This window comes from Patagioenas fasciata, chromosome 3, assembly GCF_037038585.1.
Source record: "Patagioenas fasciata isolate bPatFas1 chromosome 3, bPatFas1.hap1, whole genome shotgun sequence".
Lineage (NCBI taxonomy): Eukaryota > Metazoa > Chordata > Aves > Columbiformes > Columbidae > Patagioenas > Patagioenas fasciata.
The window spans coordinates 79,023,388-79,044,652 of NC_092522.1; the positions used below are offsets into that span (position 1 = coordinate 79,023,388).

At 40.1% G+C, this 21,265-nt stretch overlaps 1 protein-coding gene across 2 annotated transcripts in view; it reads left to right on the forward strand.

Moving 5' to 3' along the window:
• Nucleotides 1-5,668: 5,668 nt before the first annotated feature.
• Nucleotides 5,669-21,265, forward strand: part of PDSS2 (decaprenyl diphosphate synthase subunit 2) — a 117,158-nt gene continuing 101,561 nt past the window's right edge. Inside the window, exon 1 of one of the 2 annotated variants that reach the window (XM_065835045.2) lies at nucleotides 5,669-6,167. In XM_065835045.2, coding sequence (XP_065691117.2) covers nucleotides 5,941-6,167 — 227 coding nt within the window. In that variant the 5' untranslated portion in view covers nucleotides 5,669-5,940. The remainder of the gene's footprint in view (nucleotides 6,168-21,265) is intronic. The other variant, XM_071806667.1, reaches the window with a different exon arrangement.

Genomic DNA, 21,265 nt, shown 5'->3' on the forward strand with positions numbered 1-21,265 from the left:
TTTCTAGCTTGAATTTTAAACCTACGTTCTTTATCATCCAGGTTGGCTTTCCTGTATTGAGACTTGGTTCCCAGACAGACATTACTCTCCACTTGGTAGCGAGGCAGCAAGTGGGTTCAGAGGAAGAGAAGCCCCTTAGAAAACCATTTCCTTGAGTGCTCTGGACTTTACAGTTACCAGTAACCAGCAAGCCAGTGCTGAGTCTCTGGTGTGGAGTGCCCGTGCTGTGCAGCACTGCTCAGGGAGGGGGTAGTGCCTTCCTTGGGAACTGGATCTTCCAGGCATGCTTCAAAGGGGACTCATGAACAGAAAGGTACAGAAACCCAGGTGGAGGTAACAAAGGCACCGGTGACTTTTGCAAAGTTTACTTCAGAGGAAATGTGCAGCCAGCTTCGGTGGAAAATACACAGCTTTCCCATTTAAGTGAAAAAATAAAGGTGGACAGATCTTCTCCCCTCAAACACAGCATTACTAGCAGAAATAACATTAAGTATTGTATCGATGTTTTAATTATGCATGTGAATAACAAGCAGCAAAATATAAATAACACTTCATAAATTACAGATATGCAGTCTCTGAGAAATAAGAATTTTAACTGAAAATATATTCCATATATTTATTTAAATTCATATAAAATATGTACATTGTATATGTTTGCCAGTCTCCTACTATACAATGACTTTAATCCCTGCATTGTATTACTACCTAGTAATTGTGGAATGATTTAGGTGATTTTCAATCTGTTTTTCATCTAACATACAAAATATCTTTTTGTTTGTTTGTTTCTGCTGGACCCTCCCAAATCACATAATCTTCTGTGCTTTTAAGAGATGCTGAGATGGAACTCACTGAAAAGAAAAAATCCATAGAAAATCTATAGGTCTGTGGGGTGGGGAGAGGGCATGTGAGTAAGCCTTTGTTCAGCATGGCTGTTGCTCCATCTTTGCTGCATTTCACTCTTGCCCAGACCATGAACTCCTTAGGCAAGGGACAATCTCCTTTGTTCCAGTTTTGAAATGTGTCTGGTTGGAGTTTTCCACTGCTACTAGAGTTCAATTAAATACAAATAATAAATAGTTAATGGGTTGCCAAGCTGCAGAGGTGGGGCTAATCAGCTGAGGCTTCATGGGGTGGTTAATGATGGATTAGGGATGGGGGAACTGATAAAGCTGAATATTTAAAGGCTAATATTGTACAGGATGATGGATGCTTTGTCAGCTTCCATTGCATATGACCAGAACTAACACTGTGCTTATCTTTCTCCTCCTTCTTCTGTAGATTGCTTGGCTCCAAAACATTGCTGCTTTGAGAGCCTCTGTCCAAATTCCCCCGAGTGGAGCACTGCCAGTCAGAGGAGATGGCCTAAGCGGCTGTCTTACAACTGAAATTGTGTTGTGAGGTGAAAAAACAGTAACTCTACATAGAAGGGGCGTTATCAGCCACACACTCGTCTGCTCCTGTTCCTAGTCAGCTGGCTGAAATGGAGGGGCTTCAATTGATTTTGTTTTCTTTGTGGTGCTGGCTGGCAAGCCAGCGAGGAGGGAGCTGTGTTCTGCGAGTGTGCAGTGCAGAAGGGGCACGTCCTGCTGCCTACGCTGCGCTGCTGAGAGGCACCGGCAGCTCTGGCTTCTCAGCTCACACTGTATCGCTGCATTCTGTGTGCAGAGTGAAAAGGGTCACATGCACCTACTCATACAAAGGATCTCTACATATCACACCTATATTTATTTTATTTATTTGTTAAATAAAATCAAAATGAGTACACATTTATCGTCATTTATTAACACATCATGTTCTGACATTGGTATCTCAGTAGGTATATTTAGGCTAAAAATGAATACCTTTTAGTGCCAAATTCTGTGCAAGGGACGTGACTCTTACTGAAATCAACTGATGTTAATGATGCTGTTTTTCCTGCGTGTAACCATAGGATCAATAAGGCTTTTGTCCTCCCTGTAGCCTGTCAGTAGGAGGAAGACAGGCAGCCTGGTAGACAAGACACAGACAAGGAGGTCAAGAGAAGTGTATTCTTTTCTCAGTTTGCCTCAGGCGTTTTGCAAAGCCTTGGACAAATCACACAACCTCTCTGTTAAACCTCCTGGCTTCCAAAATGGAAATGATCATAACTGTCTGCTTCCCCAGGGTGTTATGGAGTAAATCAATTCCCTGTATGTACTGGGTGTGGGAGGGGGACAACTACCTGGATGCTTTGGAAGGAACAGACACATTTCTGTTAGCTTTCATTTTTGTAAACAGCCTTAGAGTGCACCTAAGCTTTAACCTATTAAAAAGGTAAGCAACATCTAGAAAAAGATGAGGTTATATAGGCAGAGTATAGTTAGTATAATATATTAACACGGCTAGTCTCATTCTCCCATGGACATATGTCCATTTATTTTGGACAAGGCCAGAGTAAAAATGAAAAACTGGAAGTTCAAATGTTCCAAATCAAATGAGAGTGCTTTGCAACTGTTTTACTTTAGATGGTAGTCAGGAAAATATTTCCACATTTCATTTGTTAGAAAAGATATCCAGAGCTGGCGTTGGCGATGGCTTTGATGTATTCTCTGGTACGTTAGTCCAGAGCACGCTGATGTAAACAGAAGTGTCTCTTCACCTTTCATCTTTGTTCTTCAACTTTGATACTGGCCCCCTGCAGTAGCTTCTTTCTCTTCCTGGAGAGGCTTAACAAAGCCAATTGATAGAGAAAAAAAAAAAAAAAAGCTTCATTTTTTTCTCTACTTAAGACTCTAAAGAAATAGATACATCTATTGTACAGTCACTGAAGCTCTTGAAATAGTGTGGGTTTTTCTCTTGAATCCTGAAGGGAAAGGAGCCAAGAAGGAAAAAAATAATAATAATTAAAAAAAAAAAAAAATTAAAAGGTCATTCTGTCCACAACTTAAAATATGGTAATTACACCATACTTTTGTTTCTGATGTGTTTTTTTTTTTGTGTAGAGAAAAACTGAGAAATTCTAAATTACGGGCGGCACAAGCAGCAACGCTTGTGGGTAAGTTGTTCTATCATTACTTACTGTAAGACCCTGGCTTTTGATGCTGGTAATTGTCAAATACTAACTAATTTGTAAAGATATTTCCTGTGCTTGGTGTGTCAGCCTCGTGTGTCAGGCTGTGAAACTCACTGACAAAACGTATGCTTTATTTCTCCAGCGATTGTTGCATTTAAAGAACATCAGCCTACTGCTGGTGAATCCTGAGGAAGCTCTACTGGCAGAGAGTGGCATTGTGGATATCAGGGGTCTTGCCCTAGATCTAAACCGCTTGGAATTAGGAGAATTCTACATAAAGGGGGTAGAGGTGTTCCGTTTCTTAGACTGTAACACAAAGAACAGCAATTTTGAAAACTAAAGTCTCACTCATTAGGAGAGGGTAGGTCTACTGCCCATAGAACCCTAATTCTCCTCAGTTCATACGTATTATTTTAAGCAGGCTTTAATTGCATAGCCATGTTATTCACAGAACATTTACCACAGTAAGTGCAAGAATGGATATGGCTCAGGAAATGAATCAAGGAACTTGTCACCATTACAGGATGAGGTGCCTCGGTAGCTCCTCTTAAGTGCATCCCTCCAGCAATTTTCATTAATTTAGGCTTTCTGCACAGAAACACACCATTGCATTCTGTCATTTTCAGAATGTGTTTATGAACTGAAACCCCCTATTTAGCAAAAGTTTGTTCTGTGACACTCACTAACTAGAGTCAATGGCGGCTCCTTCAAAACAAAGCTTTTTTTCTCTCAAGGAAAGGCAGCACAGAAAGCAAGGATTTGACACTAGAACCTTAACATTACTGTTATCTTTCCAGTTTTCGCAGGTTCTCTCCATTCTAGTTTTTCCCCTCTCCAGTTTGGGAGAGGCCGCTTACAGGACATCACAGGCATGTTCAGCAGGTGTTGACTCCAGAGTCAAACCCTCTTCCTTGGGACAGTAGCTCTTACAGTTCTGGTGCCCATTTTGACTTTTTTTAGGCATAAGAACAATAAATGACTTGACATTGTCACTGGAAACAGCAGCTTCTGCCCTGGAACTTCAAGAGTTACTTGTGCTTTCCTGGGATGCACTTCACCTTTCTTTGTAATGGAATTGTTTTCTATTTGCACCCCCTTTTACAGTGTCCTCCACAGTAACTCTTTTTAATCATGTGGAATAATGCAAACAAAATGAAGTGACCTGTATTTTGTATTTGTAAAGATAAGAAACGCAACACCTCATTTTTCAAATGAATGCAGTGAATGGGACTGTTTTCTCATCAGAACTCTGCCCAATTTCTTGCAAAAGAGCCTGGAAGCTATAGGAGAAATGGATGTGACTATAAAGACAGAAGAGATCATATTCTTGCTGAAGGATTTGTGGAACTGAGGAAGTCACTTAAATCCAATTTCTGAAAATGGACAGTGAATTTTCCATTCTCTGAATTCACAAAAGCTTTGGGTGCATGTAGCTGCAAAGAGGCAAAAATGATGGCTGTGCTCAGAACAAATGAAAGACAACATGATGTACAGTAGACCACACTGTGGAATTGCAGGACCCAGAAGTCTTCAGCTGGGCACTCAGAATTAGTTGTCACTTTTGACATTAAGTGTTTGGTTGAAAGTTCAGCTCACAAGGAGGTTGCTCATAAACTCCTCAGCTGTGTCACAGCAGAGCATGACAGCATAAACCTACAAGGAAAGGCAGAGCATGCAGTAAATCAGGCCTGCTGGTGCTACGTCCCAAACAGCTTTGGGAAAAGACAAAAAATAATGCAGATACACTGCGATTATCACAGAATCACAGAATGTTAGGGATTGGAAGGGACCTCAAAATATTATCTAGTCCAATCCCCCTGCTGGAGCAGGAACACCTAGATGAGGCTACAGAGAAATGTGTCCAGGCAGGTTTTGAATGTCTCCAGAGGAGGCTCCACAACCTCCCTGGGCAGCCTGTTCCAGTGTTCCTTCACCCTCACCGTGAAGAAGTTTCTGCTCATATTTAAGTGGAACCTCTTGTGCTCCAGTTTGTACCCATTACCCCTTGTCCTATCATTGGTTGTCACCAAGAAGAGCCTGGCTACATCCTCATGACACTCACCCTTTATATATTTATAAACATTAATGAGGTCACCCCCCAGTCTCCTCTTCTCCAAGCTAAAGAGACCCAGCTCCCTCAGCCTTTCCTCATACAGGAGGTGCTCCGCTCCCTTAATTATCTTTGTGGCTCTGTGCTGGACTCTCAGTTATGAAAACAAGAAAACATGACTGCGTAGCTGCAGGCTACACGCTGAATACTTTATGTGGGAACCTGAACTCTCTTCCCCGTTGGCCTCTGTATGCAACAATGGGAGCAGGCAGAGCACATCCCATCCAGCTGGGCCACTGCCATGGCCAGGCCGCACACTCCACTCCGGGAGGCGACAAGCGCAGAGTGAGAAAGAGACGGGGTAGTCCCTTACCCAGGGCGAGAGCTAAGGGTGAAGAAAAAGGGGAGATACATCCCGTACGCAGCAGAGCCTCGTCTCCAGGAGCCGCCTTGCCTTGCCTTGCCCTGCCCTGCCCTGCCCTGCCCTCCCCAGCGCCCGTCAGCTCCTCACCGTTACCCGCCCCACGGCCACTGCCGTCAGGCGAGGAAACCGGCTGAGAGAGAGAAGGCAAAGCCTTGCCGCCCTCGCTTTACGGCCCGGCATGTTTTACGACGCTCAAGATGGCTGCCCCCAGCGCACCATGAGCGCGCTCCGGCCGCCGCCGCGCCGCCGGGGGGAACGCGGGCAGGCAGCGCGGCCGCCGCGGGGTCCCGCCGCCCGGGCCTGACTGCGGGGCGTGCGGGGTCCTCCGGCCGCAGCGAGCGAGGAGGGGGACTCGTCCGCGGCCGCCCAGTCCGCAGGGCGAGTAACGGGAGAGAGGAGCCGGCGTCGGGCACTCCCCGGGGCAGCGTTGGAGGAATGTGGGGCTCCCTGCTGCGGCGCGGGGCCCGCGGCGCCGGCTGCCTGCGGGGTGTGGCGTCGGGCGGCCCGCCATGGAGCCAGGTGGTGTCGGAGGCCGAGAAGATCGTGGGGTACCCGACGTCCTTCATGAGCTTACGGTGCCTGCTGAGTGACGAACTCAGCAACATCGCCATGCAGGTCCGCAAGCTGGTGGGCACCAAGCACCCGCTGCTCGACACTGCCCGGTAAGCGCCTGCACCGCCGGGAACCTGCTCGGACCGCTGGGGGAAGCCGGGCTGCGGGGCCCGGGGGTGCTGGGGCCTCCGTCCGGGGCTCTGTGGCAGAATCCACCAGTAGCCCTCAGAGGGCTTTGTCAGATCCTGCGGGGACGTTTTGGGCTCTGTTGTCAGGAATTGAGGCTCAGATCGGTGGTTGCCATAGCTTCATGGTTTGTTGGGTGGATGGACACCTCAGGTGCCCGGGGGGTGGCCGTGGAGGTGCCACGAGTGGGGTGTCACCTTGAACCCTGGGGTTTGCATGGGTGATTAACTCTCTGCCTCAGGATCTACGTGGCCTTGCCCCAACAGGTGTTCCCTTTGGTCATCCTCAGCCTTCATTGTAGTGTCACGTGCGACAAATTAATTTCACCATGCGAAGAACCAAAATATCCCTTGATAATGGAAGAAGTACGGCTATCTTGCTAACAGTTACATGGTTTTTTTGATATTAAGGACTATATTAGGAGGAAACCAGTGGAAAAACCAGAGGAACTAATAAAAGCTCAAAATGACACTGCTCCAAACTGCATATTTTGTTACTAAGAGCTTTAGAAAACATGGTCTGTTTTGGAATATTCAGCTGGGAGCTGTGAGTTTTTGTATATTGTTGAGATTTTTAGAGTTTCTAGGCTGATCATCCACTCCTGCATTTTTAAGGCAAACTGATGGAAGACTTGCATTCCTGCCAATAAGCAGAAGTTGAGATTGCTGGACAGTGTTTTCTTTGACTGTAAACCAGGAATCGATTTGCAGTGATTTTTTAAAACCTTAAAATGTTTTTAAAATAGTGCAATTTTTCTAATGGCATGGGTTTGTGAATTTTTTTGTTTTGCTTGGGGGGGGGCAGATTTGTTGGGTGGTTTTTGTTTGATAGAACTGTATTTGCTGTAACTGCAAATATAGTCATGTTAATAGAACCTGTTTAATATTTTTGAACAGGTGTGAAACAAATTAGCATTTGTAATGTTCTGCTTTTCTTTTAAAGAATAAAAATTGTAGCTCCACAGTTAGGGTGTAATGATATAAAACCAAGTTTTGTTTTTCAAGTATTCTGTCTCTGAATCTAGTTGTCTTTAGTGAACAATAGGAGTACACGGGGCAAACATGGCTTTTTAAAGAAACATTGTTTTGGGGGAAGAAGATTTAGATATTAACTTTAAGTGGACTTTTCTGGAAGAAACAAATCAACTTGTTAGTAAAAATGTAAAATACCTGAGTTTAAAAAATGCTGGTGGAGGGGATTTTGTTGAATTGTTTGTAAATGCAGGTTGTGATATTATTATAAGCTCAATAAAGATTTTTATTTGTTAAGAGGAGGGACAAGAAAAAAAAAGTTTTTCTGCCTTTGGACCCAATTTTAAGGTCATTTGATGGAACATGGGAAATAGGAGGACCAAAGCACAAGTATTTTGGCTCTTAAGCTTCCATTGCAGTTGTAGAAGTATCATAGAGACCTGCAGTGCTAAAGCGGGGCTTCAGTGTTAGCTTTAGAGAGTCTGGTCAATGTGTGGTAGTTGCTGGTTTATTTGTGAAATAAGTTTAAATACAGTGGTTTGGGGCATGGTTGAAGGTTTCATGGTCGAGCTGTGATGTGTGGGTTTTTTTGTTGTTTTAGGTGACTGCTTCGGGCTTAATTCTGTGAGCCTGTGGCTTGTGGAACACCAGTAGGAATATAATCAGACATAGGGTCAGCAGGCTTGAATCCATTCATTTTTTAAAATTAGTATATGTTTCAAAGTACATTACTAACCTGATGTGTTGTGTTGGAAACAAAAGTCAGTATTTACTCACATAAAACTGAAACTGTGTGCCCTTATTTTGAATATTCTTATTTGGCTTCACTGCTATTTGCAAGGGCTTCCTTGCAGATGCGTTTCCAATGGCCGTCACCTTTCTATTAGAGGAAGAGTTAATTTCCTGCTGACAAGTTTAAGTACACCTGTAGCAGTGCACAAATTGTACCTTACCTTGTCTTACGGTATGATTTTACAGTAAGGTGAATTTTGACCTTGTTCTTTAATAGTAATCTTAATAATCTCTTTCTGAAATTTGACTGTTGTATGTTTGACTGTAAATGTGATCAATTTTAGTTAAGGGTCTTTGGCTTACCATAGCTCTTCAGAAACAGGTCTTGATTTTTCAATGCTAGATACATGTTTTAAATCTCTGCCTTGTTACTCATGCTTACAAAGTAACCTTAGTTTCCTGGTGTGCGTTCAGGCAAATGTTTTGAAGCATGGGAATCTAAAATACGTTCTTTAGTGATTTCTCGAAGAAAATAACTTAAATGATTGATGTGTTCTGCAACTCTGATCTTTCAGACTGTGAGTGCATAAATACTGTATACATCTATTAATTATTTCAACACTTGAAGAGATTTTTCTGGGAATATGTGAAAAATCTGTGCAGTAAAGTGGATTAATTGCCTGTGCTGTTTCTCAAGTTTCTACTAATTTGTTTTCGAGGTTATAAGTGGTGACAATCAAATTATGATTGCTTGCTCTAAGTGCTACTCATTTTCTGTAACCTTCTTTGACTGGTGGCATTTTGTCATGGGTGTTTTTGTGTCTACACTCCCTCCCTGTCTGAATGCTTTGCTGGCCTTTGAAGTCTTCCTCAGACCATGAAGGGTTTCTCAAGCACTGGTAGAAAACCCTCTGCTTTGTCTGCTCAGAGTAGGTTCTGTGCTGAGACAGCATAAGATGTAATTACCACCACACTGGAAGCCTTCTCTGTAACAGGAGTACTGGTGAGCATTTTTAACCTTTTGCTGAGCTTTAGGTCAGTAGGCTGTTGGGTCACAAGGCTGAGAGCCTTAAAGAAGGCACCTTAAAGATGATTGTCCACGTGAACCAGGACATGTGGAGGAACAGCTGTTGGGGCAGTGTAGGTTTCTCTGATGATCCCATCTGTTTCTTCCTCTTGTTTGGATGTGGCTGCCATGAATCAGGGCTGCAGCAGATGCTCCTCTGGGATGATGGATGACCCCAGTGCCTCATCCCAAGCCTGTGCCTGGCCAGCAGCTTTAAATCCGCAAGCTATTGCTGACTCTGCTCTTGCGAGGGCAGAGACGGGTAACAGTCCTGCAGTGAGGGGATTTGGGAGTTCTGTAATCCTTGTGGTAAAGTTCAGTTTATCTTTATTTTTTTAAAATTTTTGATTTCTTAAAAGTCAGCCGCATGAAGTGAACATCCTCAGTACTAGCTTTGCCAGACTTGTTAGAAAGAGGGTGAAATGTGAGGCAAAGGTTACATTTCATTTCAGAAAGGCTAATGTCTAGTGGTTAACAGATCATTGGAAGCTGGGGTATCTGGATTATATTCACAGCTGTGCTTTTGGCTCTCTGACTAGGGCAAGTCACTTAATTTTTCATACTTGCATTTACTTATCTGTAAAACAAATACTGTAGCGTCCGTTTTCTGGGGGTGTTACACATCATTCATTACAGTCTGTATCGATCACTGCGATCTTTGGGTGGAAAATGCTGCATAAGCAAGATTAGTAAAGAATACTTTAAACAAATGTTATCATTAAAATATTCACCTCTAATGGATACTCTGGAAATAAAATTGCAATCTGACTACTTCTGGATCTTTCTGTTTGTAGTCATGCGAATCACTGTATGGTTCTTCAGAGCTTTCCGTTTTTTTTCCGTATAATGTAATGTTTTCAGCAGATACTCAAAACTAACGTTTAAATTTTTTTACCTCTTCAGGCTTTGTTGGACTAAAGGAAAACTTTTCCAACATATGAACGTATGACCTCCTTTTCAGTTGGGACTCAAAACAAATCTCTAGTCTTCTCTCTTCTCTTTCCCCCTCCTTTTTAGGCTAACATACAGCCTTTTTAATATAGGAAAGAATCTGTAATTGGCACAGCGATCTACTTTTCTCAAATACACAGTGTGAATAACGTTTTCTTGATTATTTAATCTCCCTTGAGAAGGGTATAGCTTGCTGCAGATTGTAAACAGTAAATGTTATGGCCAATGCATCACTTTTATAATATCACTAAATGAAATGGAACACTTCATACACGTAAAATCATTATGGGATACCATTTAGCTCTGGCCATTCTGTCATTAGCATGTGGGAGGAATGGTTATATTTTAGTTCTGTCAGAATTGCTTGTGGTGATAAATGCTTGACTAGACTTAGTTACGGTTTTCCTGGGTTATTGCAGAAATAAAAAGCCTCAATAGACTTTTTTTTTTTTTTTTGGTTACAGCCCATTCCCTGTAAATCTCTAGCCGTTTTAAGCACCAAACATAAAATGCAATCCAGAGTAGGCTCAAGATAACATGGTTTTTGGTTAAAATATCTGATAACATTGGTTTCCTGATAGTTCTATTTCTCCGTCGGCTTGAAATGGCTCAGTTCAATAACGCGTATCTTGTAACTTCAGATGTGGTATGCATTTGTCCTCCTGCATGGGTGACTGAGTTCAGCGTAGACCTAGGGATTCGTTCCAAGTTAGTGTTGATGGAATTGTTATGGCTGATTTATATTTTGTCTTAACAGAATGATGACCTTAAAACTATCCTTTTTAAAAGTAATTACAGGTGCCGTGATTGAGTAGCTTTTTAGCAAGTTGTTTCAAATGTTAATTAATTATTTTTTCTCGGCTAGAAAAATGGAAGTGTCTATTATTTACTTGGCAGTGGCTAATGAGTTAACTTTCTCTGAAAACAGCCAGCAGCTGGATACTCAAAGTGACAAGCAGAGGGTCTGGTCAATGTACAGCTTCTAAAGCTAAGACTTACTACAGTCTTCTAAGTTTTACTGAATTTCTCAGTCTGTATCAGACCTTGCAGGTGTAAAGAACCTCTCTTGCTGTTGCTGGATCAGAAGTTAAAACACATTTGCATTCACTAATTTTTTTTTTTCCAGCCTGCTGTTAACACTTTGTAAAAAATATTTTTTGTGGTAGGGATGTGATTTTTATAACTGTGCTCAGAATACCTGTCAGGTTAGCAATGAGGTAGCAGTTGTGTAATTTCCTATGTTTACTGCAGGGATCTTTTGGACTTGTGGAAGCACAGACCTCCAAAGCTGGCATGCAGGGCACCTCTGCAGAAAGAATCATAGAATGTCCCGAGTTGGAAGGGACCCACAAGGATCATGGAGTCCAACTCCTGTACCTGCATATGACAACCCCACAGTTCAAACCATGTGTATGAGGGCCTTGTCCAGTCTCTTGTTGAACACTGTCTGGCTTGGGCTGAAGCCTTAGTAGTGATGTCAGAAATGTAGAAATATTTTTCCTGCTTGATATGTTTGATACTATTTGCAAAATTACTGAAATACTGGTGGTTATAGCAAGTTTGCCTTTGTCCAGGAGGACTATTTCCCAAAGCATTCTGTATAGCTGATGGAAACAGAGGTGCTCTCAGGAGAGCTCCTGTTGAAGCACTGGAATTAAATTCTTGCTTTGACTCACCCCATAGAGAAGCTTTTCTCTTGCCAAAAAGACTGTTCCCTCTTAGCTAAATTAGGTTTTGTAAATATCTTTCAGTCTGTTTTGATAGTCTTGAGTAGTAACTTCAAATACCTTCACCATGTTATGTGTCTTACACATGTTGGTACTCCCTAGGGTCTCTGTTACCATACTCACCATCAAGTAAACCATTCTTAGACACCAAAAATAAATTTGTTGTGTATTTTGGCTGAATCAACTCACAAAGAGCAGAAGAGTTAACTCTGACAGGTAAAAAAATACATTGAGGAAATTAAACTCTTGTAGGTTCATATATGGTCTGAAACTTCCTTCTGTATCTGATTCCTTCCATGTTCTTCCTTGTACCTGTGGCCCTCCTGTACCTGTAGTTTTCTGTTAGCCACTACTTAATATTGTCTGGTACAATTAAGGTAAAGCATATTAGCCAGTCCTCTGTGTGTATTAAAAAAACAATTGGGAAGCTAAGCTAAAAAAATTCCAACATATGTACAGTAGTATCCTGAGCAAGGTAAGTTGACTGTATTATGGTGATGAAGACACCCCAAAGGAGTAAAAATGTGTTTACTCAAGTTTGGTGCTTTTATTCTCTGATTTGTTGTTGTTGTTTATGTTGTTTCTTTGGGTTTTTTTGTTTGTTTTACTGCATTAGTAAACCTTAGCTCAAGAAGTAAAGACAGTCATGGTCACAATCACGGGTTTACTACAAATGTTGGGAGAAGCTGAACTGATGAATAAGCAGCTAGTTTTCAGTTGGAGTAGTGCTGAGTTCTTGTCCTGTCATTCATTTATAGTATTTGTCTGGAAGAGTTTATGCAAAAGATGTTTAATTGTATTATACAATACCAGTTTTGCTGAATATTTCGCCACCATAAGCCAAGTAGAATCGAGTCGCAAATCTGCAGTATGGATGTGCAAAAGCTAGGCTGCAAGTTACATTCTCTTGCATTTGAATAGTTGTTTTTTGCAGTGATTCTCACTTAAGTATCCATGTTAAGTCCACATTTCTGTGCTTATGAGGAATGTATTGTTTCAGGATGAGGGCAGTCTTAGTAAATGAAGTGTATTCAGTAGGTGATGGTGCTGTTTGGGATTTTCTGATAGAATTATTTACAATGGAAGGTAATATACTGACCTCACTGATAATTTTTAGTGTGTTTTATAGGGAATATAAGTCTGAAGATTTCAGTTGAATTTCATGTACAGCTTTCATTAGATGAAAGACCTTGTGATTTCTTAAGTTTGGGTTTCAAGTATGTAGAAAAGAAATTGAATGTATAATGAACAGATCCAAGTGCCAGTCAGTCTTAAAAGGACATAGAATGCCACACATAGAGCAATCTTGGTTTTAGTTTAGGCACACAGTAGCCTAAGCATGTTTTAATAATAAAGGTAGTTTTTAAAGTTCACATCTGTTCTGCTTTCAAGTACAGTCGATTCCTAGCACATGCGAATATTGAATATCAGTTTTAATGTACCAGTGAACGAGTGTTATGTCAATGTTTGCTCTACATAGGAAAAGAGTACGAAATAAGTGGAAGTAGTTTCAAAATAGTTATTTCTGTAACCCAGAAGAGAGTTACTCAATATGCCTTTGTATACAGCACAAATAAGAACCCATGTCATAGAACAGTCAAAATTGATATTTGGGTCACTGTAAATGGTTTTCACTCAATCTTCTATTTGGTTATGATATTAACTTCCTTGCCTTACAAAAATACAGGAAAAAGTACTTCTCTTAGGGCTTTTACTCTTTCTGATGTCTATATTTTGTAGCTTGCAAAAAGTGTTCTCCCCTACCTGAGGTATTTCCCCCCTCCACTGCATTTTTTTGTTGATGCTGCCTCCCAGTTGACTTCTCTCCTTGTTTTGGAGACCCTGTCAGTGGTGGGAGACCCCATTAACAAGTCACTGTGAGTGTTTCCAGATCTCCTCCAAAAACCATGAGTAACACTGTGTTGTCTGCGCACTTTGTAAATCTACTCAGGAAAACTCAAAGTTCAGAAAGGACGAACCTATGCTCGGGCATTAGATGTTTTTGTACTTACCCTATTGCTTTCTCCTAGGGGTGGCAGACCATTGCCTTAAATTATTAATATCTTTGCCCCACATCTGAGTGTCTTAGTTTCCCTCAGGGTATGCAGAGTGCAGTGCTTGCCCTAAAGAAACTACTGCTGGAGACAAACTTGACAGACTATAAAGGAACACCATGAATTTAAAAATAGGATCTATTACAAAAATTAAGGTGAAAATCTGTAGCAGCTGCTTTGCTGTCCTTGAATCGTCCCTGCCAATTCTCTAGCATTGACAATCACTTTAGCTTATTTTTTTTCTTCTCTCTTCCTGTGTGAAAGATTCATTTAAGGTAAGAAAAAATGATCATATAGGAAATCTGGTGAGACTCATTATGCATGAGCTTTTATCAAACACATGCTGTGAACTAGCTAGATTTTACTTATAATGGTAGATAGGGCTTAGAAATTTGCCTCAATACCTTACTGTACTGAGGAACTCCAGGACCTATTCAGCGTGCTGGAGGTGCTTCAGGTGAGCCACAGTCATCTTTTCTTCAATCCTCAGATGTTCCTAAAGGAGCATCAGGGGCTCCAGCTTTTGCAATAATCTTTCTCATCTCTTTTGCGCTTAAATTACACGTGATGATTGTTCCCTTTTTGCTTTTTCATTCCTCCAGTTCCTTTCTTCAAAACGGCACTATTTGGTTCTTCTCTGCAGCTTGTGTTCCATTTTGGGGAAAAACAGGGAATGGCCTACAGGTAATCCTCTGTTTCTTAACAGAATGAAAGTGTATAGTAAACATCTAGTTTGTTTTGTTCCCCTTTTCTTCCTCCCAGCTAGGGATAGAAGTCATACTTGGGAACTACTGATTCAGCTTTATTTTTCTAGTTAAAAAACATGAACAAGCAAACCTGATAGCCTCCAACTCCAATTTGTTTTAAAAAGTACTCCCTTTAGAAGGAGCTTTCTTTGAGATCAAGTAGATTTTTCATTTTTTTATTTGTTACTTAGTCCTATAAACATGAATTGGCTTGATAACTGCCATTAAGTATGCTCAGCATTAATTCATTTCATTGAATTTGAAGTCTTTAAAAAAAAAAGTCATTCCTCCTGACAGCTTCCATTATTTTTTTCTAGATCTTCACACTTACGGTGCAAACTTCCTGGAATGACAGCTTTTTCATTAATTACCTGTTCGGCACACCCCACAAAATAATCGTAATCAAAGGGTTAATACATCTATATGCTGTTACTGGTCCTTGAAAGAGCTTATATGTTGCACCTTTAAAAAAAAAATTATCAATTTCAAGCATAAAGCAGATCTGGGTCTGTAAAAGGATGTGCTTGTGTAAACCCATCCTGCAAACATATAGTCCTGATTAAGGCAATTTGAGGGTAATGGTCTGTGCCAACATGCTTTGTGTATGGTTGTCATCTGAATGATTAGCCAGTGGCAGAAGCACCATAATTAGCTGATTTGGTAAGACAGCTTTTAATCAAACTTAACAGAAAGTTAAGTTGTTAAGAGCTAAATGGAATACTTGTTAGGTCAAATATACAAGGCAAAGCTTTGTGATCACAAGTGGAAAATCATCTCCCTTGCATGTTTGAACAGTGATTGTGCTAGCATATAAGTTTGTTAGTGATTATTTCTTCCCTAAAGATTCATCGTGCTCATGTTAAATTAATGTTGAACTTTGAGACTGAATGCGATAGAACCATCTTGTTTTCATATTATGAAAATTCTTATGTTTTCATAGTCTAGAAAACAAAGGTTCCTATGATACCTCAGTGCAGCCTGTATGTGTGTTTCTTATACAGGGGAAAGTTTTTAACCAGTAAACTGTCTCTGATTCCCAACTGCTTTTCATTTAAAGTGGTTTGTGAAGATGAAGGTGTACTGTGTGCATATTTTAAAAGGATTTCAGTGTGGTTAGTGCTACATTATGGAGTTCATATTTGGATAATTCTTTCAGAAGTTGACTTCTGAATGTTGATCTGTCTGGTATGACACATTTCAGTAATGCAAAATTAATCTAGGAAAAACAGGTCTTCCCCAAACTTGTGTTGCCTTGTGGAGGTGAAGCTGAGGTGTAAAGAGCTGAGAGATCAGTTTGTCATCTGTTCTTGATCCCCAGTTGTTCAAGCCAGAAATACCAGGGAAGGTGTATACTCCATGTTTTATTGTCCACAGGAAGGATTTCTCACTTTCTGATTATTTCTAAGTATAGATAGTATGGGAGTCATTGACAGGCTCTGCAAAAAATCAGATGTCATCTATCAGTAGGAGAAATAATGTGAAAAGACTGTTTACAGAAAGAAGGCTCAGAAGACTTGAGGAAGCTGGAAGTATAAAGACCTTTATGATAATTGTTGGGAAAGCCATTCTTCCACATGTTTATTCAAGAAATGTAAGGCATTAAAGGAGCTGCTACTGTTAGAGTTTATAGTATATTTTACGTGTCTTTTGTCCATAATATAACTTCATAAAACTGAAACAAATAGTCTTGCTGGTTAGAAAGTAGGAAATGAATCCACGTAATGACTATAATGTATTGTAGCAACCAAGTTTTAAAATAGTCAAATTCCAAAATAATGTTATAAACATGACATCAGAGGAAAAAAAGAGTATTATGTGTTATGTTATAGCAACAGAAACATAGGCTTGTTTTTTGTTTGTGAATCATTTGGCATTGTATTGCTGCCTGTGGATTTTGCGGGGGGCATGTCTGTGTCCTAACACATCACGCACCTTTAGGGATGGGGAGGAAAATATATTTTTTTGGCTATTCTTGTTCCCGTGAAATTTTGGAGGAACTGAAGCTTTGAATTTTGTTTTCAAATAAAACACTAACTGTGTGTTCACCTTCTCATTTGCTTTTCTGTTTTCAAGTCTTTCAGAGTTCCCTTGAATACTTTGGATCTTTGACCTAGATCAGGTTGCTCAGAGCCCCATCCAGCCTGGCCTGGAATGTCTCCAGGGATGGGACATCTACCACCTCTCTGGGTGACCTGTGCCAGTGGTTCACCATCATCATTGCAAAAAATATCTTCCTCATGTCTAGCCTTAATCTCCCCTCTTTTAGTTTAAAACCTATTGTAAAGAATCAGCTTGTGACCACAGCACATGTCTAATAACTGTGAACGTGAATGGCTGGGAGCACAGCTCTACGTTGGAATCAAAATGTGGACCCAGAAATGGGTTATGCCTTGCTGTACTTGCGCAGGTGTTATGCTTTATCAGATAGGTGCATGCAGTTGGCTCCTCTGAATGCGATTTCATTTTAGAGCTTTGATTTCTTAATGTTGACAGACCTCATCCTCAATCCATTTTTCTTTCGGATATACAATCTTCCTAACAGTTACCTTGTCAAAAAAAACCTTTTTCAGGTAACTGCTGAGAATTAAACATCATCCGTTGCAACCAGAAGCTCAGGTGTCTTCACAACTAGAATAGTTTCCCTCTTCTTCCCTCTTCTATTTTAATTGCCAGGTGACTGACTTGTTAGAAATATCAAGTCTGGATTAATATATTGTCCCTGGATGTACCACTGCTTCAGATTACCTTTTTGTGTGTGTAGGTATTAAATATTGAAAGCTGTTTTCATGTTCTCATGTGGTGAAGCTCTGTGTAAACAAGTCTTATTTACTGAGCAGTTTGGGAAGCATGAACACACCAGTATGCCTTAGGGAGTCTGCTCTTTAAGCATTTGTCTTGATTTTTCTCTGGCTATGATAAAAGGAGAGGTAGACAAGGAGCCATAATAGTGAGTGTTATTGAGAAGAAGCAGCATTGTCCTGAGAATGGGAAGAAAATCTACTTAAGCTCACAAATAACTTAAATGCTCTCACCAGCTACTGTTGCTAGACCTCATGAAATATTTTTCAATCTGTTTTTCAATGAAATTTGAAAGCAATAGTCTCTGTTAGTCTCTGTTGTATGAAGTAGTATCTCTGTGCTTTAAAGATTTGTCCTCCATATGCTAAATCTGGAGACAAATATAAGCTCTCCTTATAATTATTAGAAAAATAAGAAAACACATTGTTGAAGAGTGAATACATATTAACACTTTACACTGAGTGAATGTTGGCATGCTATAGAATGTAATGCAAACATATGAAACCTGTGAATGGTGTTGCTAATTACTGAGAGTGTAACTGTACACATCACATTTTAAGAACTCGACCAACCAAAAAAAAACCTCACTTCTGGAAATGATGTTCAAATTTTTTTTTTTTGTTTTCTCCCTCTAAACATGTATTGTTAAAGACAGCAGATGCTCAGACCTTACGTATGTTTAACCCTTGCCTTATCAGTAATTTGGAGATGTTTTTACACTTCTGTATCAAGAATGGGAAACCCTTTCCTTCTTTGCAGAGTCCTAAATAAACCTTTCAGAGCTGGTCTGGCTCTAGGAAGGGAGTTAGAAGAAGAAAGAGAGCTATCTCTTAGCCCTAAATTCCCCATGTATGTTTTTTCTGAATTCACAAACCATTTAATATTTATTTCTTTTTACTAGTGAGACACAGAAGGCAGAAGTGTGCAGGCTGGTATGGCAAAAATAAGTGTAACTCTGAGTAGTCTATTGTGCATCCGTACCCGATGTAGTTTTATTTCAAAATGGAATTTTGCATTAAATTACTTCAAAAACATAATCATTTGTTGATGCAAATGATTTTAAATTCTTCACTCCCCTGTGAATGATGAATTATTCTTTCATGACAGATCTAGATCATTTTAATGAAATACTTGGGGGTTTAAATCTTTAAATTTTAAATTAAGTTACAGGTGAGTTAAGCTCTTCCCCGAGGAGCTTTTACTATGTCAGCAGTGGAGAAGAAGAATATTTGCTGCATAATTCTCTAATGGGCTGTTGTATGCTGCTCCACTGAACAGACTGCTGTTTTGCTTTTGATTTCTGGTCTGTGCCCAGCATTTCAGGGAACAACTTGGACAATTAGTATATATCACCAAGAACATATTTTCCTGTCAGCTGTGAAAGAGAAAGATTAAGACCCATTGAATTATATTGCTTTGGGAAGGTGTGAGGACTGCAGAAATTTACTATAGCTAAAGGAGGGGCCGATAACCGCGTATACAAAATTTTTGTACACAATGGACAAAATATGGTGACAGGTTTATTGGTGTTAATTTCATATCCTGAATTCAGTAGGTATTCTCCTTGTTTAAACGATTTATTGTATATGTATGTAACTACGTGCAGTTTTGAAAAGGTAACCTTGTCTGTTGCTTACGGGCTGTGGGGATTGAACCAATGCTTATTTTCCTGTTGTCGAGTATGATTACTTGTTGAAGATGGGATAAATTTAGGTCATATTTGGCATGTGTTTAAACTGAGCCTGAGACTGATTTATTAAAAAGAGAGAATAATAAACCTAAATTGGGTGTTTTCCCTTGTGTGGCTGTTGCTGCCAAGCTGCAATTTATTTTGCAGTGTCTTAAGTTATGATAAAAGATACATTCGTAAAATAAAGTAGGATAAAGAGTTCAGTCATTAAACTCTTTTTTTTTTTTTTTAAGCTAGCTTTCATCATTTTGCCTATAATTGTGTTAATTACTTCAAAGAATTTTCTTGGAGGCTAGTTGAAGAGCAGAATCAAAGGGGAGAGGAAATTGCCTTAAGCAAAGACACTTTTTGTGAGAATGTTCTTATGATAACTTATGGGAGAGACATCACTAAAACATTCACTTTTAAAATCTGCCTTCTCCCCCTTCATACTTTCTAAAATCTTAAATTTTTTGGTTTCCTAATAATCTTCCAGAATACCATATTTCAGTGCCTGCAGCTGATGGTAGAGAGCAAAGTGTTTGCCTTGAAATTAAAATTTTCTTATGTATTTTCATTTTTGGTATCTGTTGAGGAAAGGATACTAAATCAGATGAATTCAGTTGTTGAATATGGTGTATACTCAGCTTTTTTTAAGATTATTTTTAATTTCCTAAATGTTTGATGGTTGGAATGCCGGCCTCTCACATAAGAGGCCTGGACTGGGTTCTTCATTCTGCTCGTGTGACTGTTGGCAAGTCTTTTTTTCCTGTTGTTCTTTTTTTTTCTGGGCAAATTGTGGCAACTTTCTGTGCCCAGTAGCACTGAGGGATGTGGGCTCAGAACCCTGGCAGGAACATGGGGTCAGAGCACATGTGCACCTTCTGCTTCCTTCTCTATCATCATGCTCTGGAGATCCCCCCGAGGAGGGGAAAAGAAAGTGCCTTGGCCTGGGGCTGATGCTTACCAGCATGCAAGATCTGGGAAATTAACAGAAAAATGCAAAATTTAAATGGGTACCTGCGTTTTGTGAAGGTTGAGGCTTTTTGTGTAGTTGGGTATCCTAGAAAGCAAGTGGTTGGCACTTGACTATGAGGGTGTGCAGCTGACAGACTTCACTTTGTTGTTTGTTTGGGTTGTTATGTGTTTTTTGTTGTTTTGTTTTGTTTTTTAATTTTTACCATCAGCTGTTGTGAAGTCCTTCATTCAAGCACTACTTGCAGTTAGCTTGGAAAATGCTTAATTTTTGTCACGGCAAATGGTATGATTGTTACAAATTCAGTGTAACTGTAAGATATTAATATTGAAATACAGTAACAGTTTGGGATGTCGCATAGTGAAACCAGTGTTTACAGAAAATGTGGAAATTCATGATGCTATGTAAATGGGAACTTCTTAATGGCATCCTGTGATACTTAAAAAAAAAAAAAAGTCTTCATTTATTTCATATGTAAAGAAAGTTACATCCAACATGATTTATTTATTTTTTGCTTCATGCACAAGTGGTCCTAACACATTTTTAGACTGAGGCAGAAAGTAATCTCCAGGTACCAATATTCTGTGCTATTTTAAGGATGGATGCCCTACTGATGATTTTTAAAACACAAAATAATGATGACATACCACGCGGAGGTCTCACTTGCCTGAGGCGAATGGTCTGAATGCAGTAGGTACAGACTTCTGTTTGCTGATTAAAGTGTTGAAAAGGAGCTGGGTTTTATTGTTGTGTGGTTGGGTTTTTTTGTGCTGTGTTGTGTTGGTTTTTTTTTTGTTTTGTTTTTTTTTTTTTTTTTAAGTGACATTTATCTTTTTAAATATGCTGTTAATTATACCGTATGCAATTAACAGCTGGAATATTTTACATAGAATAAGAAGAGTAAGGGCTTCTGGGAAAGAAGTTTGGAGCTCAGTTTTGGTGAAAGTAAGGTTCATTTGGTTGCCTGATGATGGCAAGAAGAATGCCGGGCAGTATGGACGGAATGTGCCAAGCCAGGGGCAAGGTAGCTTTTCAGGGAAAGGAAAAGGGTCCTGACAACTTCCCTAGCATGTGGAGAGCAGGAGTGTTACCACCAACTTATTAGAGAAGCAGCTAATGAGAGAGGAAGGAATCAAGAAGGCTGAGAAACCCACGGGTTTCAAGGAGAAGAGGAGTATGTTACAGAAGTGAAATTAAAGAGGAGGCCAGTGGAGTGTGTGTGCACTAAGGGCTGCTCATAGGGAGGTTGTTAGAAATATGTCTGAAACTATTCCAGTTTGCGTCCAGAGCTTTCCAGTGGTTTCAAGAGGTTTTCGGCTGTGTAGTGCTTG